This window comes from Zonotrichia leucophrys, chromosome 5, assembly GCF_028769735.1.
Source record: "Zonotrichia leucophrys gambelii isolate GWCS_2022_RI chromosome 5, RI_Zleu_2.0, whole genome shotgun sequence".
Taxonomy (NCBI): domain Eukaryota; kingdom Metazoa; phylum Chordata; class Aves; order Passeriformes; family Passerellidae; genus Zonotrichia; species Zonotrichia leucophrys.
The window spans coordinates 30,179,839-30,199,893 of NC_088175.1; the positions used below are offsets into that span (position 1 = coordinate 30,179,839).

The window sequence follows — 20,055 nt, forward strand, 5'->3', positions numbered from 1 at the left end:
AACTAGGATTCAGGTGCATAAAACACAAATAAGGGTCTGCTTTTTTCTCATGACAAGATGTGAGCAGATCTCATTGCTTCTGTTGCCTTGGTTCAAGAGCTGGGAAACAACAGTCATGGGGACATTTGATAGCAAACCCACTCTGCTTGCAAGAGTCTTGTAAGGGATTTGTTTGCTACCTGGAGATTAAATCCACTGCACTTAGAAAAGCTGGTTCTTGTGTCACTTTCCATGGTAGACTGACATTTCCCAATGTGCACCCATTGTCACAGGGGAGTATCAGTACAGCCAGCACTCATCAGCAGCATGCTGTGTGAGGGACTGAGTGACTGGTCAGCTCAAAAAGCCAGCTTGCCAGGGCTCCCTCACACATGTCAAGTCAGTCCCTGTCTCCACTTGCAGCTGCCACTGCAGTGGCCTGAGATGGCAGCTCAGTGCTCAGAAAGAGCTGGCAAGGCTGCAGGGGAGACCAGTGGGACACGTGATGCCTATCAATTGCTGGCCAAATCTTTAAAGACTTTTTTCCCCTGCATTTTATCTGGTTTTATAAGCTACTTTGTTTAATGGTTTAATAGATCACTTGGGCAGTTTTGTTAGATGACTGTTTTAAATCCTTGGGTTTGCAATGTAACTCCCTAAAGGATTGCTGGAGCAGGGAGCTGTGAGACTGAGCCATACTTTGGAAGTGGTACATGGCAATGGCTGGGAGAGCCTACACCACCTAGAAGAAATGGTCCTCCTGCTCTTGTGCAGATGGGGCACAGGAACTTCCCATGGCACTTGTAAAGAAGTGTTGCACTGATAATTCTGGACAGACTGCTCACAGTGCAAGAGACTAAAATGTCTGCAGCTGTATTGTTAAAAGTTACACAGGTAGTGCATTTACTTTTTCTATTTAGGGAACCAGCAGTAGTGAGCTCATCACCCTGAAAAAAAAAAAAAAAACCTTAAAAAATTGAGAATTATCTCAGTATAAGGATGGAAAAGCTCAAACTTCTTACCAGCACTGTCATGTAATGTCAGGGAGATTGTGCATGTTTATAAAGTGCATTACACTGGAAAATTTCAGTCTTTAATGTGGATGTCCTTTCTTTCCATCATGTGATAAAAAGGTGGAAAAAAACCCAGCTGCTCAGTAAAATAAGACATGAGAGACCAGTGGGTTGCAATAATCCAAAGTGAGCTAAAAATCCTTGACAGAGAAGGACAAGACAATTTGCACATGTTGTACAGAACAACTAAATCCAAGCCCACACCTCTGCCTGTTGCTCAGGCTTCCACAGAAGAATATGATCAGTTGTTAGATCTCCAGTAGCCTTCAAGGTATTTATGGAATGAGGAGCTGCTAAACACTAGCTGTAGGTTCTCCCTAGGAAGTTGCAGATTCTAGAATGCATACGACAAAATAGCTTCATGGCAAAGAACAGAGTAGGCTAGAGATCAAAACAAATATTCCAGCCACCGGCTTTTCCCATTCTGCAGCTGGATTTGGTGTGTAAATGGGCTGGGCACACACCACAGCCACAATTTTAGCAGTAATCTTCAGGGTGCAGTCTCAGTAGGGATTTTCACTGTAGCAATGCAAGTTGTCCTGTGCTGTTGCAAATTGGAAGGCAGTCTTTGCTGATCTGAGCAACTGCTCAGATTTCCAGTAGGTGCTTCAGAAATGCAGTATTATAAAATAAATTACTAGTGTATCATTCATGCCTTCAGTCTAGGGATTGTTGAAAGCAGGCCCTTAGAATTCTTACAATTAAAAAGTAAAGTTTGCTTCTGAAGCTATCATGTCTCCTATGCCCAACCTTCTGTCTTCATTAGCATTCAAAGCCTAGGAATTCCCTGTTTGATTATATCTTTGGTGATCAGCTGAAAGGTAGCACTGTTGTTCTTTAGTGATTGCAAGATGTGAAAAGCTGAGAAAATGCTTCATACCAATTAGCTAACTGCAGAGGCAGGAGAGCTGTGGCTGTGCAATATTCCTGTTTCAGGGAAGGGCTTCAGTTAAGAAGGCAGTTTGTGGTTTATTTCATCTCAGGATCAAAGCAATTTTTGCTCCTTCTGACCACCAGTTACTGAGTTTATACTGTTTTAAGGTCAAATATATGAAGTTCTCTTGACATGAGCAAGAATGATAGTTGTTGCTGGCATACAGGTAGGTCGTATGGACAGCCTCATGTGTTGTCCTTTGCTTCTGTCTGTGTGGCAATGAAAACTGGAAGTTATTTTCCAAAAATGTTATCATCATGTTTCAGACCAGACACAGTTGTCTTACCACTGGTAAAGAAACCATTTGGAGCTCAAAGACAGTAAAAAAATTAATCACATCTAGCAAAATGGTAATATAAATATCGCTGTCACCCATCATGTTGGCTCAGCCACAGAACCTTCCTGCCCACCTCAGCACCTGTCCCACCAGCACCCTGCATGTACTGGCTGCTGTAAAGAGGACCACTAAGAGGATGAAGGCTCTGGAGGCCCTTTACTGCTGATGGGCTACAAGGTGCCCAATTACTCATCAGTCTCCTCATGGTCCTGGAAAAGCACCAGTTTACGTGGGTTTGTTTCCCAAGTAGTTACAAAGAACTTATTAGGAGGACGTGGAGTCTCCTTGGAAACCTTAAGATGTAGCAGTTCAGGCAAACTGGTTGAGGTGTGGTTGGCTTTAAATCAACAGTCTTGAGTTTATGCTAGTTGAAGTCTTTAAGAGAGAATACAAACCTTTTGATGGTCATATCCATGATGTGCATTATGTTCCCTGTTCTTGTCTTAGGGCATACTTGGCTCATTCTGTCCTGCATAAATAGAACAAATGTCCCGCAGCTGGCTATCAAATCTCATGGAAATGCTGTACATGAGTGCTGTGGTGTGTTCTTAAGTTCGTTAGTTTGCTCCCCCCATTTTCTGTATTACTTCCTGCTGCTACCCTGCCAGTTATGTTGCTATGGAAATGAAACTGCTCCTCCCTTGGTTTCTCTTATAAAGTGAAAGTTGTTTCCTCCTTGGGGTCAGTCAATCGCTCTTTTTCTCCTCCCAGGTTTCGAGAATTTTCCTTTCTCTGGGAGGTATGGTTGGCTGTAGCCCCGGAGCCCCTCCTATGATTTATAACAGTTGGTTACTTTAGTGTATCAGTTATGTTTCGTACCTCCAAATATGTATTTCTGTTGGATAGCCGGGTTTCCCTGCCTTCTTCCCCCCTTTTCCCTTAAAACCCTCTCCTGCCCCTTGTTCGGGGCCATTTGCTGGGTGTTTTCCCCTCTTTGTTGGTTCTTCTGTAATAAACCGACAGTTTACCCCCAGCAAGTGGTCGCCTCCTAATTCGTCTCTCACCGCGCTGCTCCGAGCTATCAGCCAGCTCAGCCTGAGGCCAAAGCCGCCAAGGGGGGCTGTTTTCTGATGCGCAGGGGCCCTGGCCTTCACCCCTCACCAGATAGCCGGATTCCAGGGCCGTTCACGCCCCCGCGCACATGAGGGGTATGAAACTGTGCTCTACCATGTGTTTTTTCTGAGCAAGAAGGGTAACAGTTGCTAAATAGTTTTATATGAATGATTCTCTTGCTAAATCTTGTGCTATCCTTTGGATAGATAGTGTTGCACAAATGAGCATCTGTCAAGACTAAAAGCAACTATGGAAATTAACCAGTACAAATTGTTCCATGCCAGGATTTAGCTCAAAGAATACATTTATGCTGTGTCAAAGGAAAACCAGTGGCCCTCATAGGACTACACCAAATAGGGTAAGAAAGCTGAATTAAGCAGTTCTTCTGTGTATAGACAGGTCATTGCTAATTACCTGTGATGGTGAAGATAAGGGAATTCTGCTTGGCTTGTTAACACACTGAAATAAGCTATGTGACTTCTGTCTGGTTTGGTTCTTCTAAAGTTTCATGTACAATGGCTTTAGGGCTGGAGAGAATATTTCATGTTGTATAATTCACTATAGATAAAACTGCTCATTGACTCTATAAAAGTGCTTCCTTGGGCAAAGTCTAAGAGAAAGGTCCAAGGTGCCTGTTTTTCTCTTGAGCCCTTTAGTGTGTTCTCAGTCATTATTTGGTCAAAGTATTTTGATTTTATTTTCCTGGTGTTTGGGATAATATCTTTTGTAAATCCAGGGATAACTAGGAGAAAAGCTGACTGTGTTAAGGGATTCTCAGCAGGAAAGTAAAGCTTAGCAAGGAAATTAGAAAAGGGTATGTATATGTATGTATTGAAACACCACTTTTTAAATTTGAAGATACACATAGTAAGTGCTCTCAGAGCAAACTGGTAACAGCAGTTTGACTTAAGAGAAAACCCTAAGAGAGGGACTCATCCAATGTAACTTTATACATAGGATGTAGCCATCCACATTGGAGCTAGTCATGTAACTTCCCTTCATAATCATCACAGACATGGGTTTCTTCTGGACATTGACATGTTGGCTTACTTAAGTGCATATCTGAAGTGGAGATGAAATGTGTGCAAGTATCAGTTCCCCTCCATGAACAGAAAGGGAGTGCTGAGTGATTGTTCAAGTATCTGTAGCTGGTAAAATGAAACCTAATCAATGAGACAATTTGTGGTGTTTATTTCTTCTTTCCAGGGTAGGCACTTCTTATAATCTGGGTACTTCAGAGAGTTGCAATCTTTGCAGAATAATGTGAATAATGTGTGCCAGCCTTGGGGGTGAGGGTTGTCTCTCTGTTTTGTGTTCATACAGCTCCAGGTACAGCAGGGTCCTGCCCCAGGATGGACCTCGTGTACACTACCACAACACAGATAATCAATAACAGCAGACTTAATTAGAACTCTGATCAGTCTCTCTTCCTTCCAATTCTCCGTGTTTTAAGTTCCTGTGATGTTTAAATGAGCTTTGATAACAATTCTTTGTCTCTCATTCCCCCTATCCCACAGGAGCACATTTACAAGCTGATGAAGAGTGACAGCTACGCACGCTTTCTGCGTTCGAACGCTTACCAGGACTTACTGCTGGCAAAGAAGAAGGTATCTGTTGGAAAGGACATGCTTGCATCTCTTAGCACGTCTTGATTCTTGCCTGCTGCTTGCTGCTGGTGTGAAAGTGAAAATATTGTTTGCTTTTTTTCCTTTAAGAAGGGAATGAGCACTTTTATCTTCTTCACTGTGGGCATGGCATCCATGTGCACAGCCTCTGCATGAGTTTTGGGGAAAATATGGTGACCCGAGGTAAAAGTAGTATGGGAAGGTGTTTGTCTTGCACAGCTGTCTCCCAGACTCAGTGTAGACAATATAAATTGTATTACCTCCTTCTCATGGAAAAGATGGTATGTGATTTGAGAAGCAGAACCCATCAATCTGTTCATTACTGGTGCAAAATTCACCTATAAAGGTTTTTACCTCCCTAGTCTCACCATGTGATATTCCCTTTGGATGCCTTACCTATAGATCCCCCTGCAGCAATTCCTATACTCCTTTTCCATGTTTTTGTCTCCCCAGAGATGCTTCCTTTTCCTCAGAGACAGGAAATAATTGCAATGCATGTAGTAATCAAAAATTCCAGCCACATTGTCCCAGAGGAAATCTGGGTTTGAGCTCTTCTTAGCCTTTTTGGTATCTGCATGAGCTCTGCCAGCACCATGATTCTGTCAGGAGCCTCCAGATCATGGCAGCAAAGCAATAGTTATGTAAGGTTACAACTCCTGTCCTTGAGTCCCCTCGTTCTATGGGGTCTAGGAGATAAGCTACTGATTTCTGTGTTTGTGGCTGTGCTCAAATGCTCCCTGCATCTCCTGATTAATTCCCATAGCTCTATGTGTGTGTCTGTGTGCATGCGCATGCTATGTACATGTGTGTGTGTCCCACTTGCATTTGGCTCCCAGGACTGCACATAAACTGATTCCTGACTCCTGCAGCCTGAGTGTGTGGTTTCCCATCACCATCTTCCCTGCTGTTTTTCTGCTGCATTCTCTGTGTGCTGCCAAATTACATTGCATCGGCACAATACAATGAAATCCCAGTGGTGTTTTTGTCCTGATTGTCATTGTGTGCCCTAAAAGCATGCATATGGTGACAAAAGGAGACAAGTCCCTCTGTCTGCTGTGCCTGAGACTACTGGCAGGTGGATTAGCAAAAGGTAGTGAAGGGCAGCAGTCAGCCTTCTGTTTCAAAATGTCTGGTCTGAGACAACATAAACCATTGCTGCTTACATTTAGAAGGGTTAGACCTGGCTTAGTTCAGAGACTGGGGAATGAAGGGTGTGTAAGGCAAAGTCTTCTGATGGTATAAACCATAAAAGCCTCTGCCATCTTCCTACCCCCAGCAGCTTATGGCCCCCCTACCCCCCAGTCTCCATTGAAAACATGAGGGTACTTGTGCTTGAAAGCCAGGAGAGCTTTCTCCTCCCAGCCAAAGCCATTCAAACCAAAGGTTTATTTTTTTGCAATCCTTGTTTGCTGTCAGATCAAGCCCTGGATGTGTCAGCATGACATCCTCATCCCCCTGCAAACTGCCGCAGGAGCAGGTTTTGGTGTCATGTTAACGCAACCGTGAAAGTAAGAATCAAGTTTCTTTTAGAAAGAGCTGTGGGTGCACAAGTAAACATATGAAGGCACAAAAAAGGCAGGAGTAAATCAGTGCAGATGTGCTGTTCAGCAGCTGCACATTATGCAGGAGGGAAGTTGGTGTTACTCCAGAGTCTGTAAAGTTCTTTGCAACCACTTTACACTGTGTTGGGCAAGTGAATGTTTTGGAAACGGTAGGTACAGAGATGATGATAGAAAGAACATGACATTTCTGTACGCTGAACTACATGGTCCTATCTTTAGGGTGTTTGGTGCAGCTTTGAGAGGCAGCCTTTTAAAATTCCTCTAAATAGGTAGAAAGCAAGGGAATGAAAAGAGGAACCCAGTGACACATCAGAGCCTGCATGGATGGAGAATTTGGTTTAGAGCCTGCAAACAAAGTTGTGGATTTACTGATGTAAATAGAAATTCACTGCAGTTCTTTAAGTTGTGATGAGTACATCTCTCTGAGGCCTGTCTTTCCCCAATGTCATTATCCTCACGTGGCTTGTATACCACACTGATGTGACATAGCTTACTTTCATAACTGAAAATAAGTTCTGTCAGAAGCACAGCATGATGAACGGGAGATAAAAAGAGTTGCTTGCACTAAGCAAATTAGCTACGGCTTCAGATTCCCACATTAATGTTTTGTGGATAAGTTTGTGTCATTTGGGATCTTTTGCCTTTCAGCACTGAGTAATGGCAAACTGAGGGGGCAGGCAAAAGGGAAAGGTAGACTGTGTGGCTAGAGCACAGAACTGGGAACTATAAAATCTGTATGCTTTCCGTGGTTACCCCACTTAATTTCATGTGTGAGCTTGGGGAAAAAAGTTCACCCTATATCCTCCTCTTTTTCAAAGGGCAATAATAATAGTGACCTGCTCAGCAGAGAGATGCCAAAGCTTGATTAGTGCTTCAAAACATACTTCACATTTCTGGTATTTGTAAAATACTGTAAGTTTGAAGAGTTACTTTCTTCCACACCATACAATAACCAAAGATGTGAGAGCTTTCCCTGCCTGCTCTGGGAGTACAGTAATGGAGAGAGAACTTCTGGGTTGGGATTGAGATTGAATGACAGATTTATGAGGGGAACATATTGTTCACACCACTAACTGATGCAAGACAGCAGACATAGGCTGTGTACAGACCAGACATACATATTTTGTTAATCTGTTTTAGATGTTTTTTCTCCATTCTTCCCAGTGCCATTATTGCGAGTAACCACAGTATTACTGGCCTGAATCCTGCAGATTCATGGTGCTCAGCAGGGAACATGAGGTTGGCCTCCAGCAAGGGTGTGATTAGAAGCAGTGAGCTGCAGAGGGGAAAAACTGTGTGTAGCGTTCTGCCTTGAACAGAAGGCCTCCTCCCTGCCAGGCTGGAGGAGAGATGAGAACACAGCCCTGTCCTCAGGAGGAATGGCCATGTGCCCAGCCCAACTAGAGCTCTGGGCCTCCATTCCCACCCCCTCTCTGCAGCAGGTAGAAATCATGGATCTGCTGAAGGTGTCTGGCTCAGAAGTGAAGGGCTGGATGTGCTGAGATCCCTGAGCAACTTGCTGTGTTTTATTTGTGCATCTATGCAACACACCCTGCTGGTGCTAAGCAGAGTCAAGCACTGACCTGCTCCTGTTTCTGCTGATATGCACCTTGCTGCAGGGTACTTACAGCAGGTAATCACCACTGCATGGCCCTCCAGCTATTCTCCACAGTAGCCAAAATGGTGGCTGGATGTCCTTAGACAGCAGTGATCCACCTGTCAGGACAAGTGCTGCGACAAACCTCCTCAGTCAAGGCAAGGAGGCATTTTGGCAGGGTGACTTGGCTGCAGAGCAGGGGTTTATTCCCTGGGGAAAAAGAGCATTGTCGATTAGTTAGTGCACCATGGAAAGGGATGTGAGTGCACAGGAACTTTTGTTAATGGTGAAGAAGCAGCCAGACACGTGCTCTGCTAGTTATTTGTGCAGAGCAGGGAGCAAAAGGAACAGAAAAGACCTCGAGGTACTTTCCATTAATCACTGTAAAGGTGAAACAATGACATTGGTTGGCATCTCTGCATTACTGAAGCGGCAGCTGAACTGTCACAGTGCTGGTGTTCATGTCAGCCTGGGATGGGGTGGCTTCCTGCCACCCAGCCCTGCCCATAGGCAGGGAAGCATCCTGGAAAGACAGCCACAGCTGTAGTGCAGACAGGCTGTGAAGCCATGGGAGTGAACCCTGCAGCACTGAGGGAAGAGCAGGTTGGTGTTTTCTTGGTTTAGAGCATTGTTTTGCTCTCCAGCTGGTTCAGGGGAGTGTGAATTCACCGTGATCTTATTCAAATAAACACACAATATATGCAAAATACTCTGGCCACTTAGTAGCACTGTACATGCCCTTTGCTTTCTCACTTTGGACAGGTAGATGTGACTGCCTGAGAAGCCCAGGATCTGCTCCTGGCCTTTTCTGAGCCCAGGGTCAGGGATATTATTACCCTTTATTTTTATCTAATCCCATTCCCTCCAGAACACATTATTTTTCACCAAATTCAAAATAAACACCACTTCAAACCCCAAAGTCTCATACCAAAAAAAAAAAAGGATTCAATAGCCAACGAAATAAATCCATGGAGGGAAGGAGATAGAGAATTTTGTAGACCTTATGTTCAGAAAACTGCATTTCTATATGTATTTCCCTAGTCCTTTTGCAGATCCCTGGCAAAAAGGGTCAGCGAGGGAATACTTAGGAGCTTCATGCCATGAGGAGCAGGCTCCATTTCCCGCACACACCTTTTGAAGCATTGCTTTTAACCACACCCCCTATTGCCAGCTGCTCTGTATTGCTCAGGAAGGTTTTTGTTGCAGATTATGCCCCCTTCTCAGTCCCATCAGGGCACACATGGCCAGTTTGATTCAGTGGCAGGACTTGTCTTGAATGTTATAAAGATGCTGAGCAATTTTCTGATAATTACTTTTAATAGACAGTGTCAGCTGTTTTTCTTAAGTTTTCTTCTACTTAATTTCCATGCAAGCAGAATCTACACAAAGGAACTTAAGGTTTGGATGGCTGGGTAAATGATTAAAAAAAAAAAAGGAAAATTCAGAGAAGCCAGTCAGTAATTAGTGAATGGCATCTATGTGGTGAGCTCTATTTTTCTGTTGTCTGCCTGGGCTGAGAGGTTTTCATCTGATGGTTGTTTCATATTTTATCCAAATGCATATGTCCTTTGCCATTAGCTGGTGGAGTCCATTGGTGTATTTACTGGCGTAGATTGCATCTTTTGCACCTGGGAGGACTGCACGACCTGGCATGCACATATGTTTGTCTGCCCTTGCCCTTTGCACACACAGTGTATGTTTGTGCAAAGGCTGCTGTGGCTGCTGCAGCAGGCAGTGGCTCCAGGGTCCACACCCCAGGTCTGTTCCCAGGACTGGGATAGGTGTGATTCAGTCTTTCAGTTATTTATTTCTTTTTTGCACTTTGTTATTTTTAAATTTCCTTCATCTGCTGTGCAAGGCAGCCTCTCCAGCTCAGCCCCGTGCTGCAGAGCTGTGGGCAGGCATTCCCTGCACGGCAGGCAGCCAGCCACATGGGCAGGCAGACAGGAAGAGCCAGCGAGCAGAGCAGCCAGCACCCACACCCACAGACATTCAAACTGCTCAAGCCAGCTCATCACTCTGCAGCCAGCCTGCCTCAGCTGCTTTTTATTTCACTAGAAAATGTCAGGCTTTGACTCAGAACTGGATGCTATGGGGATGAGCTTCCACGCATCCAGCTGGTCCCAGCCTGCCACCGCCATGCCAAATGTGCAAAGCACTGCAGACCGTGCTTTGCAAGGCACTTCTGTGAGCCACTGTCAGTGCTCTGTGTGCTGCTTCCCCACACATCCTCAGCTGTGATAGGCAGCAAACAGCCTTGTGTGGGGAGCCCTGCACCAGACAAGCTCTCAGCACCTCAACAAGGTGCTCATCATCTTTGAAGACCACCATCCTGCCTTTCTGCTGGGTGGGAAGATGCATCACCTTGCTGGGAGAGAAAACAGAGATTCTAAATTTTGACAGGGAGTGCAGGAGTGCAATGTGACCTGTATAGCAGCTCACTCTCCTCTGACCCCAGTGCACACCAGAGCTCCACTTCAAAGTGCAGCTGGGTCAGACACTGACTTTCCAGCCTGCAGCAGTATCACTGCAGACCCCAAGTGCCTTGCTCCCCTAAGGAGCCTTGCAGAACACTCAGTCTTTTGTTCAGGTATTTCTTCTCCTGAAATTGTGTCTGTAACTTGGCTGCTGGTGGGTCTTACCACCCCTGCAGGAGACCTGCATAGAGGCCCAGTGCCCAGCTGGGCACCGCTCTCCTCAGTCGTGCTGTCTGGGACATGTCCAGCCAAAGTGGCAGGAATGCAGCTCCTCTCTGTCACCTCTGCTGTCTTGGGGTGTAGGGACACCACTGAGGCTACTTCCAAGAAGGAATCTGTGATCCTCTGAGCACTTGTATGACTCTAATACTCAGCCAAAGAGTGAGGCTGATGTTTCTTTTGCCTTTTCTCTCCTCTCACATCCAAAGAGAGGCAATTAACACTTGGATTAGTGCATGATAAATACTCCTTTGGGAACCACTGGACTGGGTACATCGCTGCCTTCCTGCCAGCCAGGAAGGCTCCTTTATTCCTTGTACTTGCTTTGAGGCCTTGGCTCCATTCACTGTCTGGGCTAAAATGGTGTGCCTCTAGCTTTCACTTTTGATAACACTTTGGGACATCAGAGCTGGTTCTGTGGCTTCCTCAATTGGTTATAAGTGTGGATGTTGCTTGTTTCTTTCTTCTGGATAAAAAATATTGCTTGTCTTAAAAGGGCCTTATGCTTTGGTCTCATATTTGGTGGTGCAGCAGGGACGATCTGTCCGATTTCTCCATGAGATGCTTAAGACTAACCTTGTAGACATCAGAGAACAGTGAAAGCTGTGATAAACATGCAGAAGAATCAAAAGGCTTTGCCTAGACTCAGCTACGCAACTTCTCATCCAATTTATCTGGTATGGTTTTGGCTTCTTTATGTTTTCTCTATCGATTTTTGCATTGGTCCTTTGTCCTGGGGATTGTTACTGCAGCTGAATGTGTGACAGATGGTATGTCAGGTAGGTGCCTCTCCAGTGCAGTGCCTGTTTCCAGTGCATTGTGATGCACCATCATTACTGTGGTTTTCCCTTACATGTAGGTCCTTATTCCCTTCATGGCAGTTTTACTTCCATCTTACCACCCCCATTTTGCTGGTTCACCACATTAAAATAACTGTCTCTCCTGGAAATCTGCAGTGCCCACAGCTTCCTGACTGCAGTGAGCTTTCTTTGGTAGCATTTTCTTCTCTACTCTATAACCATTTTTCTCTCTTAGATATTCCAGCAAACATGCCAATAAATTATTTAGTTCTTCCTTGTTAGTGGTGATTAGATCTCCCTTGTGCCAGATGAACGAAGCGCTGCAGTGAGCAACCTTCTCAGGGATATGTTAATGAAGCCATGATGCACACACTTGTTTTCTCACAGTGCAATTGAATGTCTTCTTGCATATGAATAGTCCTGTACTCCAGGTACAAAAATATCAGTGCCCTGGACTTGTCTGTATCTTTCTGTTGTCTTGCAAAGACATGCATATGCTGTCTTGTGTTTTGACTTACTGGAAATACGCCTCTACTCTTTGGATAAATAGAATAGTATAGGTTTACTGGCAGTGAGTGCAGTGGTGGTTTTCTTCCAGTGCTGTGTCCACTCAGACATTGCTTTTTAATATTGTGAAAGCTACTGTGTTTTTTTCATCTCTCTGCACAAGAAGATGGGAGCCTCTGTTAGCTGTTTGGCAGATGTTAACCAGAATCAGGCGTCCCCACTTGAACAGTAACAGAAGGAAAATTCAGTGAACAAGAAATCAATACCAACAGCTGTAAGACACAGCAATGCACAGACATATATGGACCATTCAAAAAACTCACAGGGGAAAAGTGACATTCTCTGAGAGTACAAGTAGTGATGTCTCTCATTCTTTAAGGCGTTTTGATTTCTTATGTTTGCTGTTGCAAACATTGATTTCTGCTTTTTACATTTTTTAACAGCTTTTTCTTCTTGCTGCTTCCTTATATTTTGCTGCTGTTTTAAAAGACTGCATTTAAGCTGAAGGGTTTTTTTCTGTATTTTTATCTCCCTACTTCGTTCCCTGTTAAGCCAGAGAATGAGCAAGGTCGTAGAACTTCTCTAGAAAAGTTCACTCGCAGCGTGGTAAGTTCCTTTTCTTTTCCCTCCTCCCTTTCCTCAGAACTTCATTTTCAGCTGGGGGAAATGTGGATGCTTGACTTTTTATTTCATCCTTTATTTTTGCAGCTAGCATCTTTGCAGCTTCTCTCTTAATACTGTAGCTCATCTAAATAGTAGCTCTAAAGAAGGGGCTGGGGGTGGGGGGAGAAATGGCATAATGCTCATTCTAGCTTATCATCATTGCAAAACAAATTGATTTTTTTTTTTTGTCTAGAATTAAATACAAAGTTGCCTTTTTGCTGCATTCCCACTACAGTATTTGTTGTGGCTTTTCCTTGCACAACGAAGTAGAAGAGCATGGTTCTCATAGCTCCATTGCAACAGTATCTGTTTGGTTCCCTAGTGCATGGATAATGACACCCCACATACACATCCACCCACAGCACTGCAGCCGCTTCCTCCGTTGCCCCCATCTGTCAGTGCTCATGTAAATAGTGATAAAAGCGCGATACCCTTTGCCTCATTCCTGATACTGATACCGGAAAAGAAGCCCAGTCACAGCAAGAAACATGACACTGTTCAATCTTTTAGACAAGGGGACAGCAGGACCACAAGGGCAGCAGGCAGATGTTCTCCCTCTTTGTACTTCATTAGTCTCCAACCTCTAGTCAGTCTGTCCAGAGTTTGGGCAAGGCCTGCTTGCCCCACTTGCATTCAGGAATCTGTCTGTGCAGCAATTTTTCTACAGAGCAGGAGAAGCAGGGAGAGGGGGCAGGACCAGAGGCAGATACTGCAAGTGGAGTGGAGTAGCAGGGATACTGGGCAGCACAGGTTGTGTTTTGAGCTGCACCAAAAACAGCGTGACCAACAGGTTGTGAAAGGGGATTCTGCCCATCCACTCTGCTCTTGTGAGATCCTCACCTGGAGACCCTCACCTGCATCCACCTCTGGAGTCCCCAGGACAGAAAAGACATGAACTGAATCCAGAGGAGGACCACAAAGTTGATTGGAGGAACAGAGTACCTCTTCTGCAAGGAAAGGTTGAGAAAATCAGTTTTGTTCAGTCTGAAAAGTGAAGACTTTGGGTTTATTTAATTGTGGTCAGTACTTTAAAGGAACCTACAAGAAAGACGAGAAGGACTTTTTGCAAGAGCACGTGTTGACAGGACAAGGGCGAATGAATTCAAACTAAAACAGAGTAGGTTTAGATTGGATGTTAGGAAAAAATCTTTACTGTGAGGATGATGAGGCACTGGAACAGGCTACCCAGAGAACCTGCAGATGCTCCCTCCCAGAAGGTGTTCAACAACAGGGTTAATGGAGCTCTGAGCAGCCTAGTCTAACAAATGGTATCCCTGCCTGTGACAGGGGAGTTGGAACTACATGATCTTTAAGGTTCCCACCCAAAGCATTCTATGAGTCACACTCTTGCATGTGTGTGTATATATTTGTATATTTATATGTACACTACATACACACTCATGGCATATAAATATAGCACCTTTGAACATCCTGAGAGAAACAGGAAGCTGTGCAGGTAAGTGTGAGCTGCTGTAGAGCAAATAAGCTGAGAGCAGTTCTTCCTGACACTGCTGTGCTACTGCACAAGCAAACCCAAATGTAACATACAAGGCTTTGTAGTACATCCACTGGCAGACTTCCTGGGGAATGTATTTATATAGCTAATGCATATGCACACATTTGAAATATGTTGATACAAAATATATCACTATGCCCATCTGCATATTTACTACTTTCTAAGAGTCTGCCAGAGAGAGGAGTAGGAAAGATTTTTTAATTTTTTTTTTAAACAAACCATGCAGAAATATTTACATCGAGTGGTAAATTCTGCTCCCAGATTTGCCAAGTATGTGGAAGAGTAACTCTCACTTTACTAGACTGGCTGGGTTTATAGTTGCACAGCCAAGCATAGATTTTTCTCTTGCATTTGATTTGAAGGGTAACTTGACAAGCTAAGTTTGAGATGCTATGATTAGAATGTAAGTACCGGTAAAGAAAATTGTAGTAGATTGGTTGGTACTTTAGTTCATTTTTGTCTTACTGGCTAGCATGCTGTAAATAGTTTTTTTTCATTTCTCTTAATAAAGATATAAAATCTCATCTTCTGATGGCATGGTAGTTACCAGAACTAAGAGGAGTCTGAATTTTTTTATACTTTGCATTATGGCAGTTTGTTATTGCCATCAGATGAGAAAATAGTCACTATGTTGACATGTCATAATGTCCTCAGAGGACAGTATTACCAGTGAGAACTTTATGGCATACTCAGGGGACTGAATTAAGATGAAGTTAATTCTGTATGCTCTAGTTCTCCAATATGCAATGCAGCTCCCTGACTGTGTAGGAGTGAGCAGTTCAGCAGTCCATACTTCCAGAGCTCCACTGTGCTTTGTGAATGCTCATTACAGGATCATATATTCAAGCTGGCCCTGCACAGGCATGACAAAGTTAAATGTATGCTTAAGGTTTGGCTGGAACAGACCTCCAGTTCGTCTCTCTTCAAGGGAGGAGCACTAAGCCTATTTTGCAAGCAGATTAATATGAGATCACATTTCCAGTGATGGCTGTAAAAGAAATCTCAAAACCAGTAAGGGCCAAAAGTTTTGCCTTAAGGAGTCATAATTGAAGTGAAATCGTCTCCCAAATTGACGGAGCTATTAATTGCCTGTGGATCTGGGCCACCTCCAGACTGTGCTTCTCTGCCTGGCACTGGGACGGCCAGTAGACCCCAGGGAAAATTTTCAGATTTGGCTGTAGCATGTGGCTCAGCATTTTGGGAAATCCCAGAATCACAGTTGGAAGGGACCGCTGGAGATCACCTAGTCCTGTTCTCCTGCTAAGGCAGGGTCACCTAGAGCAAGCTACACAGGCATGTGTTCAGGTGGATTTGGATGTCTCCAGAGGGAGACTCCATGGCCTCCTTGGGGAGCCTATTCCAATGTCTGCTACTCTCAATGTAAAGAAGTTTATGGGACATAAGCCTGCCAAGCCAATCTCTAACTCAGCCCTCTATGTCCAAGGGGAAGTCTCCCTTTCTCCACCCTTCCTCTCTTACTTCCAAAGTCTGGGGTTCCCAACTTCAGCACTAAAAACTGAGACGTTCAGTAACTGGGCCTTCTCTCTGTCTTCTGTCACCAGGACATGCATCTGATTCAGCAGCAGCCCCACATTTTTCCAAATTTTCCTTTTGCTGCTAATGTACTTTAGAAACCCTTCTTTTTGTCCGTCATATCCCTTGTCAGATTTAATTCTCCATGGCCTTTGGCCTTCTTTGTCACATCCCCACATACTCTGACTGTTCCTTCAGTCCTCCCACACAGCCAGTTCCTTTTTCCACATCCCAGAATCTGCTTGAGATTTATTAGAAGCTCCCTGCTCATCCAAAGGGGTCTCCTGCCCCCTTTGCTTGGTTTCTTGCTCATGGCAATACCCTGGTCTTGAGCTAGGAAAATGTGATGCTTGAGTATTGACCAGCGCTCTTGGACCCCCTTTTTTCTAGAGCCCTTCCTTTTACATCATTGTAATCAAATCTGGGGAACTTTGGGGAACACTGCAGGCATAGGGCCAGGGCAGGAGCATGGAGATAGAAGTTCATGATCCTTTCCTTGCTGAAAATACTGTACTTACAGTGTTGCTTTCCATATCAGAGAAAGCTGATTGTAGCCAGAAGACCAAACATGTCCAGCATCTTAGGGAGTCTTCACCTGAATGAAAAAAATCAGACTGTCTAAATTTGCCTTTTATGGTTTCTTGGGTCTCACCATCTCTTGATTGACAAAGACAGGAAAAAATGCTTCAGAAAGAGAAGCTAAAGAGAAACAGTAAAGTTTTGTGTTGACAAACTGCAAAGAGTATTGCAGGCTTTTTGTCTCTTACTTGAGCTAAGCCCTACCTGTGAAAAATCTTACAGGGCTCCCAAACTGGTCTCCTGCACTGGGTGGAAAGCTGGACACCTGGTTTGGGGTGCACAGAGTCAGGATTAGCTCCAGACCATTTGACATACTTTAGCAAGACACCATGAAGTTCTGCTAGGCAACCAGAGGCTTTCCACCTTCACATGGATCAACGGGGAATAAGAAAGAACAGGGCTTTACATGATTTTTTTTTTCCAGTCTTCAACTCCTTGAAGACCCACTGTCATGTCTTCCTTGGCTTGATAATTTTGACCAACAGAAGGCATCTCATGACTAATGAATGCACCGAGTTTTTGCACCAAATCTTTCTGAAAGCCTCATGCTATCTGGTCCACATTAAGCATGACACTAAGAGCAAGATTTTGACCGGGCAATTTTCACTGTGGCGATGGTTCACCTTTTACTTCCAGGTCCTTACAAAGTATCAGCTGACACCGTAGTGCATTAGCCAAAAGGGGGTTGTGCCCATTGTGGTCAGATCCTTCTGTACCAAAGGCATAGTTTGCAGCGCCTGTCTGGATTCCCCTTGGAGCAAGGCAACATCTGTCTGATCCAGCCCCCAACAAGCCAGGCACTCTCAGCCTCCTCAACTTACCTGACTGAAGTCTGAAGCTGTGATGTCCATGTGTTTCATGGCAGCTTTGTGGTCCCAGGACCAAACATGGTTATCAGTCATCTGGTGAGCATCAAAGGGCCACATCTGCATGGTGGAGCAGCAGAACACTACAGGGCACGTGCTGCCCAGCACTGCTGGAGCAGAGGGGTGGCAGATGTCTTTTCTCCTCTCTTCAGGTCTTGAAGAGTCCTCACAAATACATAGACAGCACAGTGGTAGGATAAACATCACAGTACCTGGGCCATTTGGGCCTATGTCAGGTTCCCATGCTTTGGAATCACAGGTATAAAGCTAGGCTGGCACTTCATGCTCTCCAGGGTGCCCTGGGGAATGGTCGATATCCTGGAGCTGCAGAGCTGACAGAGCTTAGGAGCTCTCACTAATCCATCTCGTTTCAAAAAGGATGGCACTGCACATGGTGGCAGGTTTATCTTATTACAATTTTCCTTTTGAATACAACAAGGATTGACATTATGAAAGCAGAGTTAGACTGTCTTCTCTCCCAAGTGAAGATAAATGGCGTCATAAAAATCAGACACCATGTATCATATATGTTATAAATAATATCTAGTATTGAGGTAATAACTTAATTTTAAAGACACACATACACACAAATCCATATATCTAGATCTCTCTCTTCTGTCATATTTCATCATCTTACTAATTAAAAGGAGCCTGCTATACTATTTTTAGCCCTGCAGCCTCAGCCTAGCTGTTTAAACCACTGTAGTTTCCCATCTGCTTTGGAAATTATTTAATAATCAGATAGACAGAAGCTTAGTTCTCATAAGCTGAGATGATCCTTCAGGGTCAAGTGTAGAAGGAAAATATATTTTAATGAGTACATTTAGGGGAACTACTGCTGCTTTTTGTCTCACAAAGGAAGCCACCAAGTCTCTGCCTAACTTGCACTGGTAGCCATTTGCATTTAATAAAGGAGGAAATAGGAGGGGGCTCCTTTGTTGCATCTTAAGCATTATCTCTGAAAGCAGCAATGGGTACTTCAGCAATAACAGGGATTAAACCTATGGATACCAGCCTCAGCAGGTAACTTAGATAAGCCTGGGCCATCATACGCAAACTTGAATTCAGCCTTTCCTAAAATGGCTATCTTCCAGGGAAGGAATTTTCCCTGGAAGAAAACAGGTGTTAAAATTTCTGACTCAGTGTCCAGGTGGTGACTCAGTGCCAAGACCTCTGGATTTTATTCCCAACTGATACTTCTTTAAGAAAAAAGGCACACCCACATGGACCCCTTTTAGAGGATAAGAGTTCTCAGTCTTTGTGCTTTAAAGGACAAGAGAGTGACCAGAGCAATGATCTATACTTAAGGCAGAATTTTTACAAATTCTGGCTGAACTGACAGATGTGGGACACTGTTACACATTATGTTACTGGACTGGGGGAACATAATGTGTAAGGGTGGAAAAGGTCTTTACCTGAAGGAGGCAAAGAATCTCTTGTGTAAATTCAATGCAATGTTGAAAGAAAATAAGGTGAAGGATGAGATGGTCTGTGTTCGAGCTGTGTGGGAAGTAGCCTGTAGTTTAAGGATGTAAGAATAAGGATTTTCAAATGACCCTTTTCAAAGAATCCTGGACATTTTGGATGGAACATTTTGTACAGCACATCAATGAAGATTGAAGATTGTCTCAGTTCCCAGGCACAGGTTAATAACTGCATCGACAGACTGGCCCAGCTTCATTAACCATAGCATAGGCAGAAGGAGAAGCTGGGAAGCAGGAGCTGCTGTTATCCTTGTGTTAGCAGCCCCAGTCTAGTGGTTTTGTATTTTCACCCAGAAGCATTGTAGGCAAAGTCCCACATGATATCCTTAATGGCTGTGGAGCCAGTGCTCCACCTGGGTTTCTCATGCAAGGATAACTTTCCCAGAAACAAGAATGACTGGAGATCTTGTGTTCAATGTATTCATCATGCTCAGTGCCCAAGATGCTTTTTGTCTGGAGCCTAAAATGCCCTCCTCCTCCTTGCAGTGATGCAAACTGTCATTAGCATTCTGGTATCTTTTGGTAATTTTATATTGAACAATTCTTGTTTCAGGATGTAAATGCATCCCAGTTCAGTGCTCAGAGAAATCCACAGTTGCATATTTAATTTCAGTTCCATATGTATCTGTTCCCTTGCATTATATAGCTGTGAAAGTTTTAGTTTCTACCCTTATTACCTGGCTGTCCCTTCCTTGATGTTCTCAGCTGTTTCCCAGCTCCATGTTGTCACTTCTGTTTTTATCTGCTGCTGCTTCCCCATCTTCCTGACCCTGAGCTTAATCCCTTGGCCACTGCTACTCATGCTCTTTTTTATATCTTCTCGGTTTGTGTACTGTTGGATCAGACTCCCAGTCAAACTCAGTCCTATTCTTAATTCATGAGTGTGGTGTCACACATGTGAAATGTGTTGATAGAATCTTATCTTTCTATGGTGAACTGTGTGATGTTTTGCACAGCTGTGTCACTGTGATGTATTATAAATAGTAACCATGAATGCAGTGAAGAAGGTGTAAGGCTGGAGAAAGAATTGCTGCCCAATGTCATCTTTTTAACTAGTTCCTTGATAATCTCATAAAGCTGTCATATATTTACCACTTTTCTCACTTTTTCACTTTCCCAGCTCTACCAGCTTGCATAAATAGATCACAGCATTTGAGGATATGGAAAGTATTCACAACCTCCAATAAAGACAAAGGTTTAAGCCATTATTGGTAGAGAATAGTGGTTGAAAAAGTGGAAAGTATAAAAAGA

At 44.0% G+C, this 20,055-nt stretch overlaps 1 protein-coding gene across 15 annotated transcripts in view; it reads left to right on the forward strand.

Annotated features, from left to right (window-relative positions):
* Positions 1-20,055, forward strand: part of RGS6 (regulator of G protein signaling 6) — a 249,500-nt gene that overhangs the window by 220,542 nt on the left and 8,903 nt on the right. For 14 of the 15 annotated variants that reach the window (XM_064713750.1, XM_064713751.1, XM_064713755.1 and 11 more), the window contains 2 exons: positions 4,894-4,983; positions 12,716-12,769. In XM_064713750.1, the coding sequence (XP_064569820.1) occupies positions 4,894-4,983; positions 12,716-12,769 (144 nt within the window). The remainder of the gene's footprint in view (positions 1-4,893; positions 4,984-12,715; positions 12,770-20,055) is intronic. The other variant, XM_064713752.1, reaches the window with a different exon arrangement.